Source organism: Neoarius graeffei, chromosome 11, assembly GCF_027579695.1.
Source record: "Neoarius graeffei isolate fNeoGra1 chromosome 11, fNeoGra1.pri, whole genome shotgun sequence".
NCBI lineage: Eukaryota > Metazoa > Chordata > Actinopteri > Siluriformes > Ariidae > Neoarius > Neoarius graeffei.
This window is the reverse complement of record NC_083579.1, coordinates 21,821,578-21,848,026: the sequence shown is the minus strand read 5'-3', so window position 1 is coordinate 21,848,026 and position 26,449 is coordinate 21,821,578. Positions and strand designations below refer to the sequence as shown.

General features: G+C 42.3%; 1 protein-coding gene across 1 annotated transcript; it reads right to left on the bottom strand.

Annotated features, from left to right (window-relative positions):
* Window positions 1-26,176, bottom strand: ptafr (platelet-activating factor receptor). Its single transcript, XM_060932915.1, has 2 exons — window positions 25,914-26,176; window positions 1-2,095 (listed from the first exon to the last, which is right to left on the bottom strand). The coding sequence occupies exon 2, from the start codon at window positions 2,093-2,095 to the stop codon at window positions 995-997; it is 1,101 nt and encodes a 366-aa protein (XP_060788898.1). The 5' UTR covers window positions 25,914-26,176; the 3' UTR covers window positions 1-994.
* Window positions 26,177-26,449: the final 273 nt, after the last annotated feature.

Genomic DNA, 26,449 nt, shown 5'->3' with positions numbered 1-26,449 from the left:
ACTACAGTAGTAATAGTAATTTCTATTTGGATTTATACCAAACATTTAAAGCACTGATGTACAAACTTCTGTACTTGTTAACAAGCATGTTTTGAATTAATGTGGCAAGACATCCAGTATTTCATCATAACCAAAGTGCATGCATATGACATGAAATAAAGTACAGCTCTGTGTTATACTTCAATTGTTTCATTCCATAACTTGAGACACAAACATCATATACATCCTGTGACAAACCTACAAACATGCACGATCCACAATTATTCCCAGTCTGCACACCGAGCAACCATCTTTACAACTTCACTATTATAAAATCTACCTGATTAAAACCCTTTAAAATTAGTGGATGATTCAGGGAAATGCAAACATGGTAGAGCACTGATGATGTGAACCACATCCTGTACTTCCTGTCTTTTGAGGAACACAAACTTGCCCAATGAAACATTGTGAAATTCAGAGAAACAGGGAAGTCCAGAACCTGACTGAACTTGACTTGATTACCATGACTGCTGATATTTTACATGCTGAAATAAAGATGGGTTCAACCTCCACTTCCAGGTCAATGAAATCCTGTGATTTCTTTTGGACAGTGCCCACGTAATTATGAAATTAGCCATAAGCCACTTGGCTCAAGTAAAAATTCAACCTGAGTCTTTTTAATTAACATGTGATCTTCAATATTGTCCAAGATTTTGTTTGTAATGAAATACTGAGTTGAGCTTTTCAGTTTAAACTTCTGTCATCGACTTGCTTTTCTATTTATACTTGGGTTTACAGTTTCCTACACTACCCACAATGCTGTTTGACTACCTGCTGATAGTGATCCCAGTGGGAATTTATTTCTAACTTCTGAATAAAAACCTGAAATTCCTTCTAATCCCAGATGAAGGCTCATTTTTTACACCTCATCTGAAAAAAGTTTTTGCCTGGTGTCACAGACCGTAAACAAAAACAGCTTGCTGTGACAGGTTGTTTGAGGTCTTTCAAATCTCTGCTACTCCTTCTGTTCAAAGACACTCAGTTCTTCACTCTGATTCCTGATTTTCATAGACAAACCTGTGGTGCTGGTCTGGTTGGAGCAGATTTTCCTCTGCTTCACTTTCTTCAGGTGACCTTGGATGTACATGCGGAACTTTCTGGTGGAAAAGCAGTATACAATTGGGTCCAGAATACAGTTCAAGCCCATGAGGAGCAGCGTAACTTGGTGAGCATCATTCAGAAACTGCAGGGTTTTCTTACTCCAATCGGTCATCTTCAGAACAGCCAGTGTCCAGGGTCCTTGTACTATATGATGAGGAACAAAACAAATTACAAACACGCCTACAACTGCGCACAGCATCCTCAAGGCGCGACGTTTGGTACCATGGGGCCGTCTTCCTGTACTGGGTCGTGGCTGACTAATGGGCTGTGCTAAGAGGGTGCAAGCGATAAGCACATTGCACAACACCACAAGGAGGAAGACTGTAAAGAACAGGCCAATAATGATGAAGTGGATAACCACAACAGGGAGCTTGGATTCAGAATTTTTGTTCTGATAGCCCTCAAAGCATCGTGAGACATTTGCGTGCTTGTCTTCCTGGATCCCAGGCTCAGCAAGCTGATAAGTTGCTGCTGCTAGGGTAACAGCCCAGACTATCACTGAGGTTATGGCACCACGCTTCCAGCAGTCAGAGGAAGCTGCCACCAATGGCCGAGTCACAGCCCAGTAGCGATTGATGCTGATGACGGTGAGGAAGAGAACAGAGCAGTAGGTGTTGATGAAGAACAATGAGCCACTAATGCGGCACAGAATGTCTGAGTAGATCCAGTTGCCACGATTACTGTAATAGCTAATCCAGAAGGGAAGCACACAGATGAAAAATAGGTCTGCCACAGTCAGGTTGGTCATGTAGATACGCATCTCATTCATGGCCCTGGACTCTCGCATGTGATGCAGGACATAGAGGGCATATGCATTGGCTGCCAACCCGACTGCAAACACCACACTGTAGAAAGCAGGGAAGAGGGTGTAGCGGAAGTCTGAGTCCAGGAAAGTGTCGTTTGGGGAGGACTCTAAGCTGTGGTTCACACTGACAGAAGGCTTTGTTGAAACCATCTGAAAAAGACATATTCATTAAGCATGTGATCATTTATCTATATAAGAAACACAAGACAAAAATGAGTTCTCTCATTTTCTTTTTTGTTTCTGATCACTACAAATTGGCAATAATCAAGACAGACAGTGATTTCCCAATGCAGTCACTTTCTTACAGAGAGGATTCTTTATATTTCTTTTCTCATGCTGTATAAAGTGCAGGATGTGTGATGAGAAGGATTTCTTCTCTTTTTACACCACACATTTGGAAGAAGAAAAAAAGGGGTTCTTCTACCTACTTGTTTCTTGGTTTCTACATTGAGCCCTCCCTGACAGAGAAACACCATTGTAGGGTTCTTTAGATGTTCCTCAAATGTGATGAGCAGGTTTAAATTCCTAACAGTGTACAGGATATGAGTTTTCCTGGGTCACAGTGAATCTGAAGCCTATTCCAGGAACACCCTGAATTACATCCTGAATGGGATGCAAGTCCATCCAGTCTGTATGCCATAATGAACACACACATTTTTGGGACGTGGGAATAAACTGGAGAACCCTGAGAAAACCCACAATAACATGGGAAGAATTTGCACAGAAAATGTGTACAGAGAGAAACTCGAACTTAGGATCAAATTGAAACAGTAACACTTCCTGATGATAAGACATGTACATTATGTCATTGGTCCTTGTTGTTCCTGGTTCAACCACTGCTTGAAAATTATTGGCAAAATGATTGTATCATTAAAAAAATAAACATTATGTGCAGATTTGCTAATCAAACAATGCAAGACATTACATATCTACTTATCATAATGTTTTAGTTTAATGAACAGCATTTTTTTTCTCAAAAACATGTTATAGTCTCAAGACTATTTAAAATAGATGTAAACAAATGGCCAGCCTTAAAAATTTACTCATTTTTTAATTGATTTGGCTCCTCTAAGCCCTGAGTTTGACTGTTTCCTGTGTCGCTGGGGTAACAGTATTAGAAATATACTGAAAGTCTGTACAGCAATACAGTTTGTCTAGAACTTCAGAGCAATCCAATATGTTCAAGTTCAACATATTTGTTGGTGTATGTGTTCATTTTATATGTTTTTATGAAGTATGCTATTCATTTTGGAGTTGAATATGTTTTCTCATTCTATTTGCCTGCAGAGTAATATCTCATCTCATCTCATTATCTGTAGCCGCTTTATCCTGTTCTACAGGGTTGCAGGCAAGCTGGAGCCTATCCCAGCTGACTACGTGCGAAAGGCGGGGTTCACCCTGGACAAGTCGCCAGGTCATCACAGGGCTGACACATAGACACAGACAACCATTCACACTCACATTCACACCTACGGTCAATTTAGAGTCACCAGTTAACCTAACCTGCATGTCTTTGGACTGTGGGGGAAACCGGAGCACCCGGAGGAAACCCACGCGGACACGGGGAGAACATGCAAACTCCGCACAGAAAGGCCCTCGCCGGCCACAGGGCTCGAACCCGGACCTTCTTGCTGTGAGGCGACAGCGCTAACCACTGCACCACCGTGCCGCCTGCAGAGTAATATGAAATAAAATAATTTAATTCAAATCTCTCTTGTCAAGTTAATTTTATTTGTATAGCGATTTTAACAATAGGCATTGTCTCAACAGAAATACAGAAATATGTAAGTTCCAAATTCAACTTAAGCATATAAATTAAATTTAAGCATATGAATTTATCAGTTTATGCCGAATGATCAAGCTGGAGGCGACAGTGGCAAGGAAAAACTCCCTGAGACAACATGAGGAAGAAACTTTGAAAGGAACCAGACCCAAAAGGAAACCCATCCTCATTTGGGTGATAACAGATAGCATGACAATAAATAAATTGCTTCTATAACTGTGTCCAATATAGTCACAAAGTACAACTGCGTCACCAGAAAATTCATGATAGCTTTTATATGAAGTCTATTTTGTTGAAGTTATTAACTGTTCACTGACTCTGGTCAGTGAACTGACTCTTGTCATTTTGCATGTTTTCCATATCTACAGTGGCATGCAAAAGTTTGGGCACCCTTACTGAAAATGTCTGTTACTGTGAACAGTTAAGTGAGCAGAAGATGAACTGATCACCAAAAGGCATAAAGGTAAAGATGACACATTTCTTTTCAGTGTTTTCTGCAAGATTTGTGTAATATTTTTGTTTTGTACAATTGGAGAGTGAATAAAGAAAAGGAACACCATGCGAAAGTTTGGGCACCCCAATACATTTGAGTTCTCAGGTAACTTTTACCAAGGTTCCAGACCTTAATTAGCTTACTGAGCTGTGGCTTGTTCAAATTCTTCATTAGGAAAGGTCAGATGATGCAGATTTCAAAGCTGTATAAATTCTCTGACTCCTCAAACTTGTCTCAACAGCCATGGGCTCCTCTAAGCAACTCCCTCACATTCTGAATAATAAAATAATTGATGCTCACAAAGCAGGAGAAGGCTACAAGAACATAGCAAAGTGTTTTCTGTTTCCTCAGATTTTAATGTTATTAAGAAATGGCAGTTCACAGAAACATTGGAGATCAAGGTGAGGTCTGAAAGATGAAGAAAACTTTCTGAAAGAACTGCTCATTGGATTGCTAGAAAGGCAAATTTAAAAAACCCTGTTTGACTGCAAAAGACCTTCAGAAATATTTAGCAGACCCTGGAGTGGTGGTGCACTGTTCTACTATGCAGCGACACCTGAACAAATATGACCTTCATGGGAGAGTCATCAGAAGAAAACCTTTCCTGTGTCCTAGCCACAAAATTCAGCATCTGAAGTTTGCAAATGAACATCTAAATAAGCCTGATGCATTTTGGAAACAAGTCCTGTGGACTGATGAAATCAAAATAGAACTTTTTGGCCACAATGTGCAAAGGTATGTTTGGAGAAAAAAGGGTGCCAAATTCCAGGAAAAGAACACCTCTCCAACTCTGAAGCATGGGTGTGGATTGATCATGCTTTGAGGTTGTGTTGCAGCCAATGGTACAGGGCACATTTCATTGGTTGAGAGAAGCATGGATTTGAATAAATACCAGCAAATTCTGGAAGCAAACATCACACCATCTGTAAAAAAGTTGAAGTTAAAAAGAGGATGGTCCTACAATAAGACGATGATCCAAAACATACCTCAAAATCGTCTCATCTCGTCTTGTATTCATCCGCTTATCCGGGGCCGGGTCACGGAGGCAGCAGTCTGATCATGGAAGCCCAAACTTCCCTCTCCCCAGACACCTCGGCCAGCTCCTCGGGAAGAACATTGAGGCATTCCCAGGCCAGCCAAGAGAAATAGTCTTGGATCTTCCCCGGGGCCTCCTCCTGGGGGGACATGCCTGGAACACCTCCCCAGGGAGACATCCAGGAGGCATCCGAAAGAGATGCCCGAGCCACCTCAACTGATTCCTCTCGATGTGGAGGAGCAGCGGCTCTACTCCAAGCTCCTCCTGAGTGACTGTGCTTCTCACCCAATCTCTAAGGGAGCGCCCAGCCACCCTGCAAAGGAAACTCATTTCGGCTGCTTGTATCTGCGATCTTGTTCTTTCGGTCATTACCCAAAGCTCATGACCATAAGTAAGAGTCGGAACGTAGATCGACTGGTAAATCAAGAGCTTTGCCTTTTGGCTCAGCTCCTTCTTCACCACGATGGACCGGTAAAGTGACCACATCACTGCGGAGGCTGCACCGATCCACCCGTAGAGCTCACGCTCCATCCTTCCCTCACTCATGAACAAGTTCCCGAGATACTTAAACTCCTCCACTTGAGGCAGGACTTCTCCACCAACCTGGAGAGGGCAAGCCACCCTTTTCCGGTCAAGAACCATGGCCTCGGACTTGGAGGTGCTGATTCTCATCCCAGCCGCTTCACACTTGACTGCAAACCACCCCAGTGCATGCTGAAGGTCCTGGTTTGAAGAAGCCAACAGGACAACATCATCCACAAAAAGCAGAGATGTAATCCTGTGGTTCCCAAACGGGATTCCTTCCGGCCCCTGGCTGCGCCTAGAAATTCTGTCCATAAAAATTATGAACAGAACCGGTGACAAAGGGCAGCCCTGCCGGAGTCCAATATGCACTGGGAACAGGTCTGACTTACTGCCGGCAATGCGAACCAGACTCTTGCTCCATTCATACAGGGACTGGACAGCCCTTAGCAAAGAGCCCCGAACCCCATACTCCCGAAGCACCCCCCACAGAATACCATGAGGGACACTGTCGAATGCCTTCTCCAGATCCACAAAGCACATGTGGACTGGTTGGGCAAACTCCCATGAACCCTTGAGCACCCTATGAAGGGTATAGAGCTGGTCCAGTGTTCCACGACCAGGACGAAAACTGCATTGTTCCACCTGGATCCGAGGTTTGACTATTGGCTGAATTCTCCTCTCCAGTACCCTGGAGTAAACCTTCCCGGGAAGGCTGAGAAGTGTGATTCCCCTATAATTGGAGCACACTCTCCGGCCCCCTTTCTTAAAAAGAGGGACCACCACCCCGGTCTGCCACTCCAGAGGCACTGTCCCCGACTGCCATGTGATGTTGCAGAGGTGTGTCAGCCAAGACAGCCCCACAACATCCAGAGACTTGAGATACTCAGGGCGGATCTCATCCACCCCCGGTGCCTTGCCACCGAGGAGCTTGCAAACCACCTCAGTGACTTCGGCTTGGGTAATGGATGAGTCCACCTCTGAGTCATCAGCCTCTGCTTCCTCAATGGAAGACGTGACAGTGGGATTGAGGAGATCCTCGAAGTATTTCTTCCACTGCCCGACAATGTCCCCAGTCGAGGTCAACAGCTCCCCACCCACACTGAAAACAGTGTTGGCAGAGTACTGCTTCCCCCTCCTGAGGCTCCGGATGGTTTGCCAGAATTTCTTCAAGGCTGACCGATAGTCCTCCTCCATGGCCTCACCGAACTCCTCCCAGTTCCGAGTTTTTGCCTCCGCAACTGCCCGAGCTGTGGCACGCCTGACCTACTGATATCTGTCAGCTGCCTCAGGAGTCCCAGAGGCCAACATGGCCTGATAGGACTCCTTCTTCAGCTTGACGGCATCCCTTACTTCCGGTGTCCACCACCGGGTTCGGGGATTGCCGCCACAACAGGCACCGGAGACCTTGCGACCACAGCTCCGAACAGCCATATCTACAATTGAGGTAGAGAACATGGTCCACTCAGACTCAATGTCCCCCACCTCCCTCAGAAGCTGGGAGAAGCTCTCCCAGAGATGGGAGTTAAAGACCTCCCTGACAGAGTGCTTGGCCAGACGTTCCCAGCAGACCCCCACCATACGTTTGGGCCTGCCAGGTCTGTCCAGCTTCCTCCTCCGCCAGCGGATCCAACTCACCACCAGGTAGTGATCAGTTGACAGCTCAGCCCCTCTCTTCACTCGAGTGTCCAAGACATAGGGCCAGAGATCAGATGAAATGACAACAGTCGATCATCGACCTCCGACCTAAGGTGTCCTGGTGCCACATGCACTTATGGACATCCCTATGCTCGAACATGGTGTTCGTTATGGACAAACCGTGACTAGCACAGAAGTCCAATAACAAAACACCACTCGGGTTCAGATCGGGGAGGCCGTTCCTCCCAATCACGCCCCTCCAGGTGTCACTGTCATCGCCCACGTGAGCGTTGAATTCCCCCAGTAGAACAATGGAGTCCCCAGTCTGAGCACCTCTCAGTACCTCTCCCAGGGACTCCAAGAAGGCTGGATACTCTATACTGCTATTCGGCCCGTAGGCACAAACAACAGCAAGAGCCCTCTCCCCAATCCAAAGGCACAGAGAGGCGACCCTCTCATTCACTGGGGTAAACTCCAACACATGGCGGCTGAGCTGGGGAGCTATAAGCAAGTCCGCAACAGCCCGCCACCGCTCACCGTGGGTGACTCCAGAGAAGTGGAGAGTCCAGCCTCTCTCGAGGAGCTGGGTTCCAGAGCCCAAATTGTGCATGGAGGTGAGCCCGACTATCTCTAGCTGGTACCTCTCAACCTCCCACACAAGCTCAGGCTCTTTTCCCCCCAGCGAAGTGACATTCCATGTCCCAACAGCTAGCCACTGTGTTCAGGGATCAGGTCGTCGAGGCCCCTGCCTTTGACTGCTGCCCAATCCACACTGCACCGGCCCCCTACGGCTACCTCTGTGGGTGGTGAACCCACAGGAGGTCGGGCCCACGTCACCGCTTTGGACTGAGCCTGGCTGGGCCCCGACACCTCAAAATCTACAATGGAATACCTCAAGAGGTACAAGTTGAAGGTTTTACCATGGCCCTCACAGTCCCCTGACCTAAACATCATTGAAAATCTGTGGATAGATCTCAAAAGAGCAGTGCATGCAAGACAAGGATGAATGTGTGAAAATCCCCCAGGTAAGAACTGAAAGATTATTAGCTGGCTGCAAAAAGTGTTTACAAGCTGTAATACTTGCCAGAGGGGGTGTTACTACGTACTAACCATGCAGGGTGCCCAAACTTTTGCTTCGGGCCCTTTTCCTTTTTTGTCATTTTGAAAATGTAAAAGATGGGGGCGTTGTGGCTCGGGTGGATGGGGCGCCGTGCCATGGGTCCGGGGACCCGGGTTCGATTCCGACCCGGGGTCATTTCCCGCTCCCTCCCCGTCTCTCTCCCGCTCGTCACCTGTCTCTGCGCTGTCCTGTCTAATAAAGGTGGAAAAAGCCCAAAAAAAAATCTTAAAAAGAAAATGTAAAAGATGAAAATAAAAAATTGTTTTTGCTTAAAATATAAAGGGAATGAGTCATCTTTAACTTTATGCCTTTTGGAGATCATTTCATCTTCAACTTGCTTAACTGTTCACAGTAACAGTAATTTTGACCAGGGGTGCCCAAACTTTTGCATACCACTGTACATGGCAATGTCTTCTTTTCTTTGTTGTACATTTACAGCTAGACTTGCTCCAGTGTGTGTACTGATCTTGGGCTGAGTCAGAGACCTGTCATTTATGGGGGGGGGGGGAGGAATCAAATACATTTCACATGTGATCATGTTTTTCCACAGGGTGATGATGTGAAGAATAGATGATTACATGTGAGATACATTTGAAAGTGCATTTCAATATGACTTTTCTGTAAGATTATTTATTCGTTAACCACATTTATAAGGCTACCAGTCAGGCAAGCCAAATAAATACTTTTACAAACTGCAAAGACTGTAAAAGGGTGGATTTCACAATACATGACAGAGTACATTATGCCTCTAGCCACTGAGTTGGAGTTTCCCATGATGACTCAATTTTGTGATCCACCAGAGGCTTCCACACTTCAGCTAACATAACATTTTTACTGACTGCTGCAATTCATCTGTAATCTGAACACAGGCATAATTCTCTGAATGTAAAATTCCATGGATTTTTCATTTAGGTACATTGAAAATCATACTTTAACTATACTCTTGGTGCTTCAAGAGTTCTTTAAAGGTTTATTGGATGATTAAGACCCCGTCCACACGTAGCCGGGTATCTGCTAAATCGAAGATATTTTTCTACGTTTTGGCCTGTCATCCACATGAAAACACATCAAAAACGAATATTTAAAAAAACTCCGGGCAAAGTGAAGATTTTTGAAAACTCCGTGTATGCCTTTTCGTGTGGACAGAGATAACCGGAGGTTTGCGTTTTAGAACGTCACAATCTGTGCCAAAAAAATGACAACAAATCTGCCCTGACGTCAAACGTGCGACCTTTGTTTACTGCAGAAGCCAGATTAAGCATGGACTTAAGCTAGCCGCACACCACGGCGATCCACGCGGTACCGAGCCGACTCCCGACAGGGCACGCACATATCCCCCGACTGTTGACGAGTGCAGTCGCGATTGAAGCGACACGTGACATCTTAATAGCTTTGTGATTGGCTATTGGATATAGTTACTGTTAAATCCAACACTTGAAGATGCTACAGGCTGAATTACAAATGACACAACATGGAATATGTAGCGCACTATCTAGGCTGCATGAGCTATTATTCCCAACCTTAAATAGTGCACTTGTATAGGGGAGTTAAAGCGATTTGGAATTCAGCCACACAACTTGAGCAGAGTGGCTTTCCAGCCCACTGTGTCTATGGATAAAGCTTCAGTCTATGGAATTACAGTATATACCTGCATTAGGTGCTACCAACACGTATTTCTCGCGCTAGAAATTGTGTTTAATGATGTCACGTTATATGCGAAAGATATGATTGGCTATTGCTAGCGACTCTCGCCGATCAGTCTGGCTCCCGATTAGTTTTTCGAATCGGCTGTGAGATGAGTCGGTACCATCGAAAACTAGTCTTTATGCCTGACTCGCGACTTCAGTTGGCTCGGTACGCTGAAAATCGGCGTAGTGTGCGGCTAACTAAAGAGTAATGGATCGGAGTAGTGCCTTGAAAGCGTTAATTATTGTGCAGGTGCTATTTACATCTTTAATTTTAGAAGCCCAACTACTGCTCCAAGAGCACAGGCGATGTGATTAGGGGGTAGGATTTGGGGAAATAGCCATCTACAGGTTTGGAATGCTTATGAATGTGATTGAAAACGCAGATGTTCGGTTATGTGTGGAAGGGATTTTTTTCGAAGACGAGGTGGTGTGGATAAAACATTTTTATAAACGGAGGGGGGGAAAATGTTCGGTTTTAAAAATATCCGGCTACGTGTGTACATGGCATAAGGCTTATTAGCCACCTAAAAAGAGCTCTGTAAGGAAACACTATGAAGCAGGGTTTTACGTTGAAACTTAGACCCCGTCCACACGTAGCCGGGTATCTGCTAAATCGAAGATATTTTTCTACGTTTTGGCCTGTCATCCACATGAAAACACATCAAAAATGAATATTTAAAAAAACTCCGGGCAAAGTGAAGATTTTTGAAAACTCCGTGTATGCCTTTTCGTGTGGACAGAGATAACCGGAGTTTTGCGTTTTAGAACGTCACAATCTGCGCCAAAAAAAAAATGACGACAAATCTGCCCTGACGTCAAACGTGCGACCTTTGTTTACTGCAGAAGCCAGATTAAGCATGGACTTAAGCTAGCCGCACACCACGGCGATCCACGCGGTACCGAACCGACCCATTTCAGAGCCGACTCCCGACAGGGCACGCACATATCCCCCGACTGTTGACGAGTGCAGTCGCGATTGAAGCGACACGTGACAACTTAATAGCTTTGTGATTGGCTATTGGATATAGTTACTGTTAAATCCAACACTTGAAGATGCTACAGGCTGAATTACAAATGACACAACACGGAATATGTAGCGCACTATCTAGGCTGCATGAGCTATTATTCCCAACCTTAAATAGTGCACTTAAATAGGGGAGTTAAAGCGATTTGGAATTCAGCCACACAACTTGAGCAGAGTGGCTTTCCAGCCCACTGTGTCTATGGATAAAGCTTCAGTCTATGGAATTACAGTATATACCCGCATTAGGTGCTACCAACACGTATTTCTCGCGCTAGAAATTGTGTTTAATGATGTCACGTGTTATATGCGAAAGATATGATTGGCTATTGCTAGCGACTCTCGCCGATCAGTCTGGCTCCCGATTAGTTTTTCGAATCGGCTGTGAGATGAGTCGGTACCATCGAAAACTAGTCTTTACGCCTGACTCGCGACTTCAGTTGGCTCGGTACGCTGAAAATCGGCGTAGTGTGCGGCTAGCTAAAGAGTAATGGATCGGAGTAGTGCCTTGAAAGTGTTGATTATTGTGCAGGTGCTATTTACATGTTTAATTTTAGAAGCCCAACTACTGCTCCAAGAGCACAGGCGATGTGATTAGGGGGTAGGATTTGGGGAAATAATGCCATCTACAGGTTTGGAATGCTTATGAATGTGATTGAAAACGCAGATGTTCGGTTATGTGTGGAAGGGATTTTTTTCGAAGACGAGGTGGTGTGGATAAAACATTTTTATAAACGGAGGGGGGGAAAATGTTCGGTTTTAAAAATACCCGGCTACGTGTGTACATGGCATGAGTAACCCAAAACAAAGAATGCTTAAGGACTCAAATGTTTGTGTGCAGTGCCCAAAATATGCTATATCAAAATGTACACGCGCAGCTTGTACCACTATACCACTTGCTGCTGCTTAATAATAGAAACTATATTTTTCTATCTCATATATATATATATATATATATATATATATATATATATATATATATATATATATACACACACACACACACACATATATATACATGCACGCATAATACATATACACACATACATACCACATATACCTGTATATACACACACACATATATACACACTATATATATATATGCCTAGAAATTCATATATTTTTTCACCAGCCAGACAGACTAGTTACCTTCCAAAGTAACTAGCCAAACAGAAAATCAACTAGCCAAAATTTGTTCATGTCTGAATTTTACTTCTGTCAAAAATAACACAAAAGAGAGTAGTTACCATTGTTCATGACTAATGTGCATTTATTTCAAGACCCAAGTATTTTGATACTGTTGTTAAATACATAAATGAGAACAACACAGAGCATCATAATAAAATATCAACAAATAATAATATATTGGAAAACTTGGCAACTTGGTGTATGAGTATTGAAAACAAATATATTTACTATCATGGCTATAGCACCCAAAATATGTCCAACATGATTTCTGTATTTAACCATTTATGAGAGAGAAAGCATTAGGAGCTTCATATTGACTAGGAATCAACTTTTAAAAAAATTGATTATTCCATAAAAATCGTATCACAGCCAAGGCCTACCCTGCTCCCACGTTTGCTTATAAGTCCTTTGTCGTTTCTCCTTCTCGTACGCTTTATCGGCAGCCTTTTTCTCCTCTTCAGACCGAGGTCACTTTGTCCCCATCTCTGGCGGTTTCTGTACACCTTTCAGAAAATTCCACATCGCAACATAGCTTTGGCAGATGTAGATGTAAACAACAAAAAAAAACACGTGTTTAAATGGGCGATAATGTGGCCACATCTATTGAATTTGATAACATGATTACCGCGATATTCAACGAGATGCGTTATATGCATGCGCAGTAGTGAAAAAACCGATAGCCTGACTCGTACATGATATGATTCGGAATTCTTCGGTATTTTCCGTCCTGCCGATAAACACATCGATTAACACAGGCATGGCACATGCTTAATATGTGGCGGCTTTAGATGACTGTGTGTCTGAATCTTCGCTTCATATATATTTTTTATTTTCAACTAGCCAGCTGGGCTGGCTAGTGACAGGAATTACTCGCCAAATGACAAATTAAGTCGCCTCGGGTGACCGGACCACCGTGAATTTTGAGCCGTGTATATATATATATATATATATATATATATATATATATATATATATATATATACACAGGGGTTAAATTGGGCCGGGGCTGTCCGGGGCTGAGCCCCGGCACATAAGCTCGGAGCGGATGGCATATGATCACGCACACATCAAAAGCAACAAACCCTTTTCACGATTTTCAGTTCTGAATAATTAAATATCGTTTTATTAATCAATAAACCCATTACTTTTATGAGATAGATCATAGTTTTCCTGATAACAAGACGACCTGTCAAAGCTATTTAGAACAGAACTTGCGATCAGAGATTCTGGTTTCTGGAACACTGCGTGGGTTGCCAATTCCGCTTTTTATAAGCGACTTTGGGGTTTCTTTTTTTTGTGAGCTCACTTTAAAAAAAAAAAATCAGAAGTTGTGGTTTGCGGGTTTTTGGGCTTGTGTTTCAGCGTTGTGACTTGTTTATAATTTTCTCCATACACCGTCTCCCCTTTTACCTGATAACAAGACGATCCTAATACGATCCTAATCCATCAGAGGTGCTTGAACGAACTGTCTGTGCATTTGGCGAGTTCAATTTCCATAGTCCCCAGTTATCGACAGAAATTAGCCAGGGGGAAGGGGGAGATGTCAGTTAAAGTTAGCTACTGAGATTGACCAAAAGTTGAGCCTAACGTTGCCTCAAGTTAGCTACCTTTGGCAAACATAAACAAAACACTCGTCTTGTGCTCTAGCCTTAATTAACTGTCGATACAGTCAATTTCACTTTTATACAAGAAGGTTAATAAATTGTTTTGTTGTCTTGGATTTTTAGAGGTCAGCAGCTAAAGGTTAAAAATGAGGAAAGCAACGAGGAGGAAGCTTACAGATTTCTTCAAAAGGTGGGCAGCAAACAACATATCTGTTAAAATGTTAATTTAAGGTACTGTACTGGTAGCCTGGTTAGCACCAGACCATATCACATATGGTCTGGGGACCCTCCTATTCTAAATCCCGTACGGGAGTGTGGTTTACCTAAACCATAGCCAATTAATGCATTTTCATTCACAAGTTCTCTGAAATGTTTTACTTAGCCTATGCCAGCAAAAAGTAAACTTTTCTGTGTGTGGGCTGCATACTGAAAATATAAACCATATTCTCTTGACAAAGTTGCACTATTCTTTCTCTCCCAATGTTCCTCTTGCGGATACAGAGTTGAGCAGAACAGGGCATGTGATCAGAAAAGAGGAGAGACTGTACAGGAGACAGGAGCAGAGAAAGCTGTTTTGGAGGGCAGAGGAGCAGAGGAAGATGTGCAGATGAGAGGAGCAGAGGAGGCTGTGTTGGAGGACAGAGCAGAGGAGGCTGTGTTGGAGGACAGAGCAGAGGAGGCTGTGCAGATGAGAGGAGCAGAGGAGGCTGTGCAGATGAGAGTAGCAGAGGAGGCTGTGCAGATGAGAGTAGCAGAGGAGGCTGTGCAGATGAGAGTAGCAGAGGAGGCTGTGCAGATGAGAGGAGCAGAGGAGGCTGTGCAGATGAGAGGAGCAGAGGAGGCTGTATTGGAGGACAGAGGAGCAGAGGAGGCTGTGCAGATGAGAGGAGCAGAGGAGACTGCGTTGATTACAGGTGTAGATGAGGCTGTGTTGGGGGACAGAGGAGCAGAGGAGACTGAGCAGATGAGAGGAGCAGAGGAGGGAATAATAGGAGCTACAAGGGAGAACTTACCTGACTGCTGGAAGAGAGACCAGTTTGAATATTTCACTAAGGCCTATCCTTTTCTTGTAGTAAAAGATAAAAAGCTGGGATGCAAAACATGCAAAGAAGCATCGTCACTTGGGGCAGAGAGAAAGGGGAAACTGAGGTACACCTTCGCTACCGAATGGCAGAACTGCCTGGTGAGCCCATATGGTAACAGCAAAGAGAAGCAGATGAAAGCACTGAGAAAGAAAATAAATGAACATAGCGTCTCACAAAGTCACAAAATAGCTGAAAGCATTCTGAAAAAACAAAATGAGAAAGCACTAGAGTCAAGTTTTCTTAAAACACAAACTGAAATTTTAGCCTCAACTCAACGTGTCTTTAGGACAGCCTATCACATAGCAAAAACGAACAGACCTTACACTGATCATCCTAAACTGATCGACTTACAGATTTTAAATGGTGTTGATATGGGCCGTGTTCTGCATTCAAATGTCTCATGTGCAGACATAGCGCATTTTATATCTAAAGAGATGAGACAGGCATTACTGGCCAGTATTAAACAAACCCAACGAAAGCTCACAGTTATTGTGGATGAAAGCACCTCATTAAGCAAGAAGGCATGTCTTATTGTGTACCTCAGAACATCTGTTTGTGACTCTGAGCCACTAACATTCTTTTTGGATCTGCTGGAGTTAGACAGTACGACAGCAGATGGAATTACATCTGAACTACTATGCTGCCTAGAAAAACATGGTCTTGACAGTTTTCTACGCGATTGTTTGGTGGGCTTTTGCTCGGATGGGGCAGCTGTGATGGTGGGGAAGAAGAATGGGGTATATTCCAAGCTTAAGGACAAATTCCCCCGTCTTATAGGGTGGCATTGCCTTAATCACAGACTGGAATTGTCTATGTCTGATGCAGTCAAACACTGCACAGAGACTAATCACTTTACTGCCTTCCTCGACAAACTATACTGCCTATACCACCAGTCAACAAAGAATCTCAGGGAACTTGACACTGCAGCCTCTGAAGTGGGGGTTTGTTTGAAGCGAATTGGCCGTGTGTTAGGGGTGAGATGGGTGGCGTCCTCATTCAGAACTGTGAATGCTGTCTGGACAATGTATGCTGCCCTCTACCAGCATCTAACCGAGGCTAGTAGGGATGCTGGTAGAACATCAACAGAAAGATGCATGTATGAGGGACTTGCAAGGAAATTAAGGTCTGTTGCTTTTCTTAAGAACTTAGGACTGATGATGGATGCCCTCGAGGAGTTGAAAGACTTGTCAGAGGCTCTGCAGTGCAGAGACATCAGGCTGTCTCAATCAGTGCATCTCATAAAAAGGCAGGTGGATGTGTTCAAGTCTATGTCCAGCAACCCTGAATTAGGCCCATTTTATAAGCAGGCATGTGAGGCAGAACAAGTTGGATCTTTTCATGGCATTACCCTCCAGAGAGACAATAGAGAGAAAGAGATTGATCCAAATCAGTTTTATGAGGCACTGTTTGAAGGCATGCAGACAAGAATGGTCACAGTTCAAGAGGAGTCACTGTTCAACAAAATCAATATCCTGGACAAGACCACATGGCCAAACCCTCTGCCTTTAATGTATGGGGAGAATGAAGTCAGGGAGCTCTGTGACTTTCTTAACATAGGGTTTGCTGGGATGAAACAAGGTTACAGGGATTTCAAAGACAATCCTAGTATAATTCCCAAGTCTCTTGTCACACTCAAACAGGCCATCGACACCATTGCTGTGAGCAGTGCAGAGTGTGAGAGGGGGTTCTCTGAGATGAACAATGTTGTAATACCATTGCGTTCAAAGCTAAACACAGGAAACGTCTCTGCGCTTATGTTTATTAAAATTGTTGGCCCTCCGATCAATTCTTGGGACCCAACAAAATTTGTGAAAAAGTGGGTTGCAACAAGAAGGTCTGCTGACCATTTGGCATGTAAAAAAAGGTGTACTGTAACAGAGGTGTCTCCCTATCAGCCAATCTGGGATTTAATGAAGTAGCTAGCCTATCTTGTTTACTATGCATAAATTCTGCTTTCGTTGCTTATCAGAATTTTTTCTGGAAGTGATAGTGTGCTACAAAATAGTCACATACTTCTACTGCTGTTACAACTACTACTAATAATATTAACAATACAGTGAACATAATCATTATCATATTTTTTATTATTAAAAACAAAATATCAAATAATACTGAAGAGGGGAAAATAATACTGATCTAAATATGTTGTGTTTTTATTTTTAGACAGTATGTGTTTCACATACTGTCTAAAAATAAAAACATTATGATTATGTTCACTGTATTGTTAATATTATTAGTGTTTTATTATTTATTGTTAATATTTAATTTAATGTTAATTTATTATTATTTATTGTTAATATTATTAGTGTATTATTAGTGTAATTATTATTGTTATTATTATGTATTTAATTATTTATTTGGCATGCGGTGCTTTTTGTATTGTCTAGAACATACATAAGATGAGCATATTATAGCAGCAAAATAGAAGCACAATCATTTGAATGCAGCAAAACTGCTGCATTCAAATGATTGTGCTTCTATTTTGCTGCTATAATATGCTCATCTTATGTATGTTCTAGACAATACAAAAAGCACCACATGCCAAATAAATAATTAAATACATAATAATAACAATAATAATAAATGCTTCCAATGTTATAGTGTTGTTTGTATTTGGTTGCATTCACTGCATGAATATATTTGATTGACAATTTGACTGACAGTGTTTTGGCATATTTAACATTTATCCTCCAAAATAAATCAACTGTTTTGGTTTAAGATTGTGCAAGCCTTCAAATTTTCTCACTGAACATTTCTCCTTCACATTTTTCACCTGTAGGCATGTGACAAGATTTAACATGATATTGCTCAACCTACCTCTGTAAAGTCAGCTAACAACTTATTAAAATGCACCAGAATTCAGCAAATAACATGTATGATAATAAAAAAGTTCTGGGGGAGGACCCCCAGACCCCCCACTAATCATTTCCTTCAAACCAATGTACAACAACCTGTACAATCTGTTACATTGGCCAACCAATCTACATTCAAACTGCCATAATGTGTAGGGGGGCACTACAAGACACACATAGGCCTACAACACACAGATAAGGTGTATATCTCTGTGCAATATGATATGGTTATCAAATTAGAGGGTTATTTTCCAAAAAGTATATTGGGGCAGGGCGGCGGGGGCAGGGGCGGGTACGAGGCAGAGCCCCCCCACATAACCAATCCCAATTTAACCCCTGTATATATATATATATATATATATATATATATATATATATATATATATATGGGCGGCACGGTGGTGTAGTGGTTAGCGCTGTAGCCTCACAGCAAGAAGGTCCGGGTTTGAGCCCCGTGGCCGGTGAGGGCCTTTCTGTGCGGAGTTTGCATGTTCTCCCCGTGTCTGCGTGAGTTTCTTCCAGGTGCTCCGGTTTCCCCCACAGTCCAAAGACATGCAGGTTAGGTTAACTGGTGACTCTAAATTGACCGTGTGAGTGTGAATGGTTGTCTGTGTCTATGTGTCAGCCCTGTGATGACCTGGCGACTTGTCCAGGGTGTACCCCGCCTTTCGCCCGTAGTCAGCTGGGATAGGCTCCAGCTTGCCTGCGACCCTGTAGAACAGGATAAAGCGGCTAGAGATAATGAGATGAGATGAGATAAAATCTCTTGCGATGGTGATCTCATCAAGATGGCAGCAGTTACACTTCGGTTAAACAGCAAAAAGAAACATACAATACAATAACAAAACAATGCTAACTGCATAGATTACAAAAAGTGGCTATGAACAGACAACAGCACATATCACGTATCATATTACGGCAGGAACATCCATGCCCTTACGCTTAAAGCTCGACAAAGGAAAAACTTGACAGCAAGCTAATTAGCATTTGTTACCGGCTACAGTCGGTACTCGGCACATTAAAAGTGGGTCAACGTTGTAACGACATAATGTTACTGTACAAGCAATGCTTATTTAACCGTAACAAACTTAAGCCCTATATGTTGAAATTCCTATCTTATTCGTTCGTTAATTTATCACACAGTCTTACCTCAGTCAACTTCTTCCCTCCTTCTGTGAAAATTAAACGTCTCAGATGCGGACACAAGTGGGCGGGGGATGTGTTTGATTAAGTCTCCTGGTTGGCTGGTGATAGATTGGTGTCATTATAGCACGTCGGAGCAGTTCATGCCAGGCTCGAGTCCGATCCACCACTGATGAATTGCCCAATAAGAATCCAGAATGTCATCAAAAGACGTTTTTTTTTTCTCAATAGACGCAGGTGATGTTAAAGCCTATTGGCAGTCGCAAGGAAGACTACAAAACTGCAAAACCGCAGGGCATCAAGGCCACTGTGGCCTTACGGCAGATTTTTTTTCCAAGGGCACAAGGCCAAATTGAAAGGACATGAGAGCCGTGGCCCTCGTGAAATTCCTGCCCTGTGGGATAGGCTCCAGCTTGCCTGCGACCCTGTAGAACAGTATAAAGCAGCTAGAGATAATGAGATGAGATCTTTTACATTTTCAAAATGGCAAAAAAGGAAAAGGGCCCAAAGCAAAAGTTTGGGCACCCTGCATGGTTAATACCTAGTAACACCCCCTTTGGCAAGTATCACAGCTTGTAAACACTTTTTCTAGCCAGCTAACAATCTTTCAGTTCTTACCTGGGGGATTTTCACACATTCGTCCTTGCAAAAGGCTTCCAGTTCTAAAAGTTTCTTGTGCTGTCTTGCATGCACTGCTCTTTTGAGATCTATCCACAGATTTTCAATGATGTTTAGGTCAGGGGACTGTGACAGCCATGGCAAAACCTTCAGCTTGTGCCTCTAGAGGTATTCCATTGTAGATTTTGAGGTGTGTTTTGGATCATCGTCTTATTGTCGGACCCATCCTCTCTTTAACTTTAACTATTTTTACAGATGGTGTGATGTTTGCTTCCAGAATTTACTGGTATTTATTCGAATCTATGCTTCCTTCGACCAGTGAAATGTGCCCTGTGCCACTGGCTGCAACACAACCCCAAAGCATGATCAATCCACACCCATGCTTCAGAGTTGGAGAGGTGTTCTTTTCCTGGAATTTGGCACCCTTTTTTCTCCAAACATACCTTTGCACATTGTGGCCAAAAAGTTATATTTTGATTCCATCAGTCTACAGGACTTGTTTCCAAAATGCATCAGGCTTATTTAGATGTTCATTTGCAAACTTCAGACACTGAATTTTGTGGCTAGGATGCAGGAAAGGTTTTCTTCTGATGACTCTCCCATGAAGGTCATATTTGTTCAGGTGTGGCTGCATAGTAGAACATTGCACCACCACTCCAGGGTCTGCTAAATATTTCTGAAGGTCTTTTGCAGTCAAACAGGTTTTTTTTTTTAAATTTGCCTTTCTAGCAATCCAACAAGCAGTTCTTTCAGAAAGTTTTCTTCATCTTCCAGACCTCACCTTGATCTCCACTGTTTCTGTGAACTGCAATTTCTTAATAACATTACAATCTGAGGAAACAGCTACCTGAAAACAGTTTGTAATGTTTTTGTAGCCTTCTCCTGCTTTGTGAGCATCAATTATTTTCTTTTTCAGAATGCGAGTGAGTTGCTTAGAGGAGCCCATGGCTGTTGATTTTAGGGACAAGTTTGAGGAGTCAGAGAATTTATACAGCTTTGAAATCTGCATCATCTGACCTTTCCTAACAAAGAATTTGAACAAGCCAAAGCTCAATAAGCTAATCAAGGTCTGGAACCTTGGTAAAAGTTACCTGAGAACTCAAATGTATTGGAGTGCCCAAACTTTCGCATGGTGTTCCTTTTCTTTTTTCACTCTCCAATTGTACAAAATAAAAACAATACACAAACCTTGCAGAAAGCGCTGAAAAGAAATGTGGCGTCTTTACCTTTATGCCTTTTGGTGATCATTTCATCACCTGCTCACTTAACTATTCACAGTAACAGACATTTTCAGTAAGGGTGCCCAAACTTTTGCGTGCCACTGTATACACACACACACACACACACACACACACACACACACACACATATATATATACACACACACATACATACATATCACACATACGGTACATACATACACACACACAAATATATATATATATATATATATATATATATATATATATATATATATGTATATGTGTGTGTGTGTGTGTATGTATGTATACACACACACACACACACACACACACACACACACATATATATCAGAAATATATGTATCAGAAAGATGGCCCCAAAGGATGAACTGCTAAGTGAATGTCTCAGGCAGCAGAACCCTGATGAGAGTGCAGAGGAGGAGGAGGAACAGACAACCTGGAGAGACAAACCCCTACATGGCATGTACCACCGTCAGATAGAGGAAGTGGCTGATATCAAGAAATCCTACCAGTGGCTGGATAATGCAGGACTGACAGACAGCACAGAGGCACTAATCATGGCAGCACAAGAACAGGCCATAAGCACAAGAGTCATAGAGGCCAGGATCTACCAGAGTAGATCAGACCCAAGATGCAGACTGTGCAAAGAAGCCCCTGAAACAGTCCAGCACATAGTAGCAGGGTGTAAGATGCTAGCTGGATCAGCGTACATGGAGAGGCACAACCAAGTGGCTGGGATAGTATACAGGAACATCTGCAACCAGTATGGAATAGAAGTACCCAAGTCCCAATGGGCCATACCACAGAAGGTGGCTGAGAATAACAGGGCCAAGGTTCTGTGGGACTTCAGCTTCCAGACTGACAAACAGATCCTGGCTAACCAACCGGACATAGTGGTGATGGACAAAGAGCAGAAGAGGGTGGTGGTGATAGATGTGGCGATCCCAGCTGACGCCAACATCAGGAAGAAGGAACATGAGAAACTTGAGAAGTATCAAGGGTTGAAAGAGCAGCTGGAACGGATGTGGAAGGTCAAGGGTTGCGTGGTCCCCGTGGTAGTGGGGGCACTTGGGGCAGTAACCCCCAAACTGGGAGAGTGGCTCCAGCAAATCCCAGGAACAACATCTGAAGCCTCAGTCCAGAAGAGCGCAGTCCTAGGAACATCGAAGATACTGCGCAGAACCCTCAAACTCCCAGGCCTCTGGTAGAGGACCCGAGCTTGAGGATGACATGGATACCACCCCCCCGCCGGGGGTGAGAAGGAGATTATATATATATATATATATATATATATATATATATATATATATATATATATATATATAAATACAGTTGAAAAACAGAAAGGAAAAACCAATTTCATTATGTGCTCACAAGATTACGATGAGTAAAAAAGGAAACCTGAGATTAGGAAGGGGGTGATTTACATAGCCATGTCTAAGGAAGTGATGGACAAGACAAAAAATGAGTCACAAGAGACAGTGAACAGTTGATAACAAAATAGACTTCATTTAAAAACTATAATGAATTTCCTGGTTTCACAATTGCAAATTTTCAAGTCTTCATGAAAAATTCCAGAGCTCAATGCTAAGATGTGTCGCATTTCAGGGTATTTCACATATTACACAATACATCATTCGTTGATTCAAATCATGATTAGGTGTCTACACTCTACACACAAACTGTTCCTCGATGTATATTTTGGAGTGCTTAAAGTGGTCTGTTCAACTCTACTTGGTCTAAAGAACTGGCTGTTGAAGAGCCAGTTTGTTGTTATGACAATGTGTGAACCTTTCATTCATGGAAGAAAAGCTTCCTCAAGGCTTCTGTGACTGCTAAAAACTTTTAGCTATTTTCTGATCTCTACTGAAAACCCTGCTCCAGGGTTCAACAATGAAACATCAAAATATCCCCCCAAAAGACAAATGCCTTTTGAGTCATATATTGTATTAAATCATAGAAGATTCAGTGATTCAGTGAAGATTGCTTGTAAATTGTCAAATATTGAATCATTATATAGTATCATGTTCACACACACACACACACACACACACACACACACACACACACATTCCAGAAAAACTGGACTTTTGGACAAATGTCCATCAGTTGCTTAGTTCAAGCAAAGGGCTACTGAGACTATGAGAGTTTGATAAACCAACTAATATTCAAAATTTCATGAGGGTCCAGCTTTTTCTCTGTTTACTTCATTGCTTCTATAACAATAACTTGCAGTACCAACAGAGATGTCATTAATTTTATGCCCATTGCTGTTCACTAATGTTCATCAATGTGATGTCCATTGTCTCGTCTTGAAAAAGGAGAACACTTTCATTCTGACAACAAAAAAGGTTCATTCTGTCTTATATACACACACACAATGGTGCTAGAAAGTTTGTGAACCCTTTAGAATTTTCTATATTTCTGCATAAATATGACCTAAAACATCATCAGATTTTCACACAAGTCCTAAATTTAGATAAAGAGAACCCAGTTAAACAAATGATACAAAAATATCATACTTGATCATTTATTTATTGAGGAAAATGATCCAATATTACATATCTGTGAGTGGCAAAAGTATGTGAACCTTTGCTTTCAATGTCTGGTGTGACCCCCTTGTGCAGCAATAACTGCAACTAAACTTTTCCAGTAACTGTTGATCAGTCCTGTGCACCGGCTTGGAGGAATTTTAGCCCATTCCTCCATACAGAACAGCTTCAACTCTGGGATGTTGGTGGGTTTCCTCACATGAACTGCTCGCTTCAGGTCCTTCCACAGCATTTCAATTGGATTAAGGTCTGGACTTTGACTTGGCCATTCCAAAACATTAACTTTATTCTTCTTTAACCATTCTTTGGTAGAATGACTTGAGTGCTTAGGGTCATTGTCTTGCTGCATGACCCACCTTCTCTTGAGATTCAGTTCATGGACAGATATCCTGACATTTTCCTTTAGAATTTACTGGTATAATTCAGAATTCATTGTTCCATCGGTGGTGCCAAGCCATCCTGGCCCAGATGCAGCAAAACAGGCCCAAACCATGATACTACCACCACCATGTTTCACAGATGGAATAAGGTTCCTATGCAGGAATGCAGTGTTTTCCTTTCTCCAAACATAATGCTTCTCATTTAGATTAGATTAGATTAGATTAGATTAGATTAGATTAGATTAGATTAGATTAGATAAAACTTTATTGATCCCTTTGGGTGGGTTCCCTCAGGGAAATTAAGAAACCAAAAAGTTCTATTTTGGTCTCATCTATCCACAAAGCATTTTTCCAATAGCCTTCTGGCTTGTCCACATTATCTTTAGCAAACTGCAAATGAGCAGCAATGTTCTTTTTGGAGAGGAGTGGCTTTCTCCTTGCAACCCTGCCATGCACACCATTGTTGGTCAGTGTTCTCCTGATGGTGGACTTATGAACATTAACATTAGCCAATGTGAGAGAGGCCTTCAGTTGCTTAGAAGTTACCCTGGGGTCCTTTGTGACCTCGCCAACTATTACACACCTTGCTCTTGGAGTGACCTTTGTTGGTCAATCACTCCCGGAGAGGGTAACAATGGTCTTAAATTTCCTCCATTTGTACACAGTCTGTCTGACTGTGGATTGGTGGAGTCCAAACTCTTTAGAGATGGTTTTGTAACCTTTTCCAGCCTGATGAGCATCAACAATGCTTTTTCTGAGGTCTTCAGAAATCTCCTTTGTTTGTGCCATGATACACTTCCACAAATGTGTTGTGAAGATCAGACTTTGATAGATCCCTGTTCTTTAAATAAAACAGGGTGCCCACTCACATCTGATTGTCATCCCATTGATTGAAAATACCTGACTCTAATTTCACCTTCAAATTAACTGCTAATCCTAGAGGTTCACATACTTTTGCCACCTGCCCACCCGCCAAATGCGGGTAAAATTCAGCTTTGGCGGGTAATGACTTTAGTCCCACTAGCCACTTTGGTGTGTGGTTTATTCTGTGGTATGACAATATATTTTAATTGTAGTTTTCTCTGAAGGCATCTGATATAATATTATGCGTCTACAACTCCCGTGAGCACCTACATAAACATTGACAACATGTTAGAATTGTTTAGAACGTTCGTTAATGTCTCAGATAAAATCAATGATACGGTAACCTGCGGTTAATGAACGAAGCGACAAAGTTGCTGACGACTGACAAGCGCACTATGTGGCGGCATATAGCTGGAGTTTCAAACCCTGCTGCTCAGGAAAAACGGGGCAGAGATGAGCAAGCCCGGAGGTAGCATTTTTAAATCATTCATCTGATGATGAATGTCATGAGGACATTTAATGTCTCTCTCTACACATGTTCACACATGCAACACACACACACACACACACACACACACACACACACACACACACACACACACACACTATTAATAGATTATACATAATAATACTTGATAATACACATAATACTTGCATATCAAAACATCAAATGTTTTTCAATGATAAATGCTTTGAATTTGACTTTTAATATTAGAATCAGTTCAGTTGTACTGAATGTTATTATACATATTATACGATATTTCATATTGTAAGGGGCTTGAATTTAAGTTCAATAAACAGAATACTCTGTTTATATTTTTGTCTGAATTGGTTGCATGTTTTCATATAGGGAGCTACCTTAACAGCACTGAATACTTGAGTGCTACTGTAGAGATACATTATACGCTGCCATTCATAATTAAATCTTGATCTTCCGAACTGTAACGTATCATGCTGAAGAAAAAACTGTGATTCCTGGCAACAAAATTGTGGCTAGTGAAACGGCTGAATGGCTAGTGACTTGGGAAAACCACTAGCCACAGTGGCCAGTGAGCAAAAAAGTTAATGTAAAGCCGTGATATATATATATATATATATATATGTGTGTGTGTGGGTGGGTGGGTGTGTGTATGTGGGTGTGTGTGTGGTTTGACTCACCTTAATTGAATCTTGCCAATGCCCTGCTTTGGAGAGCTGTCAGAAAGTTGCGCTCACTGTAAATGTTCTCTTTTTTTAATTAAAAATACAGTTCCTGTTATATATACTTGCGGTTTCTTCTTCATAAAGAAAGCTTTGAGCACAGTGACTGTTTGCTAGTTTGTTTAAATAGTCAATATATACCTCCAGTATGTTTTCTTCATATGTGACTATTTAACAGCTAACAAGCAGGGCATTAAAACAGACCAGTGTCTTGTGTTAACAGCAGCTTCCGTGTTGAGCATGTGTAAGTGGAGCAACTTTTATTTCACATGTAGATTTCACAATGCAGTGTCATTGCCACTCCTCCTAATACAAGTCAAGTCATGTTTATTTGTATAGCACTTTTAACAACAGACATTGTCACAAAGCAGCTTTACAGAAAATTAAAGACCCTTTAAACATGAACTAATTTTATTCCTAACACATTTATTTATCCCTGATGAGCAATCCTGTGGTGACGGTGGCAAGGAAAAACTCCCTCAGACAACATGAGA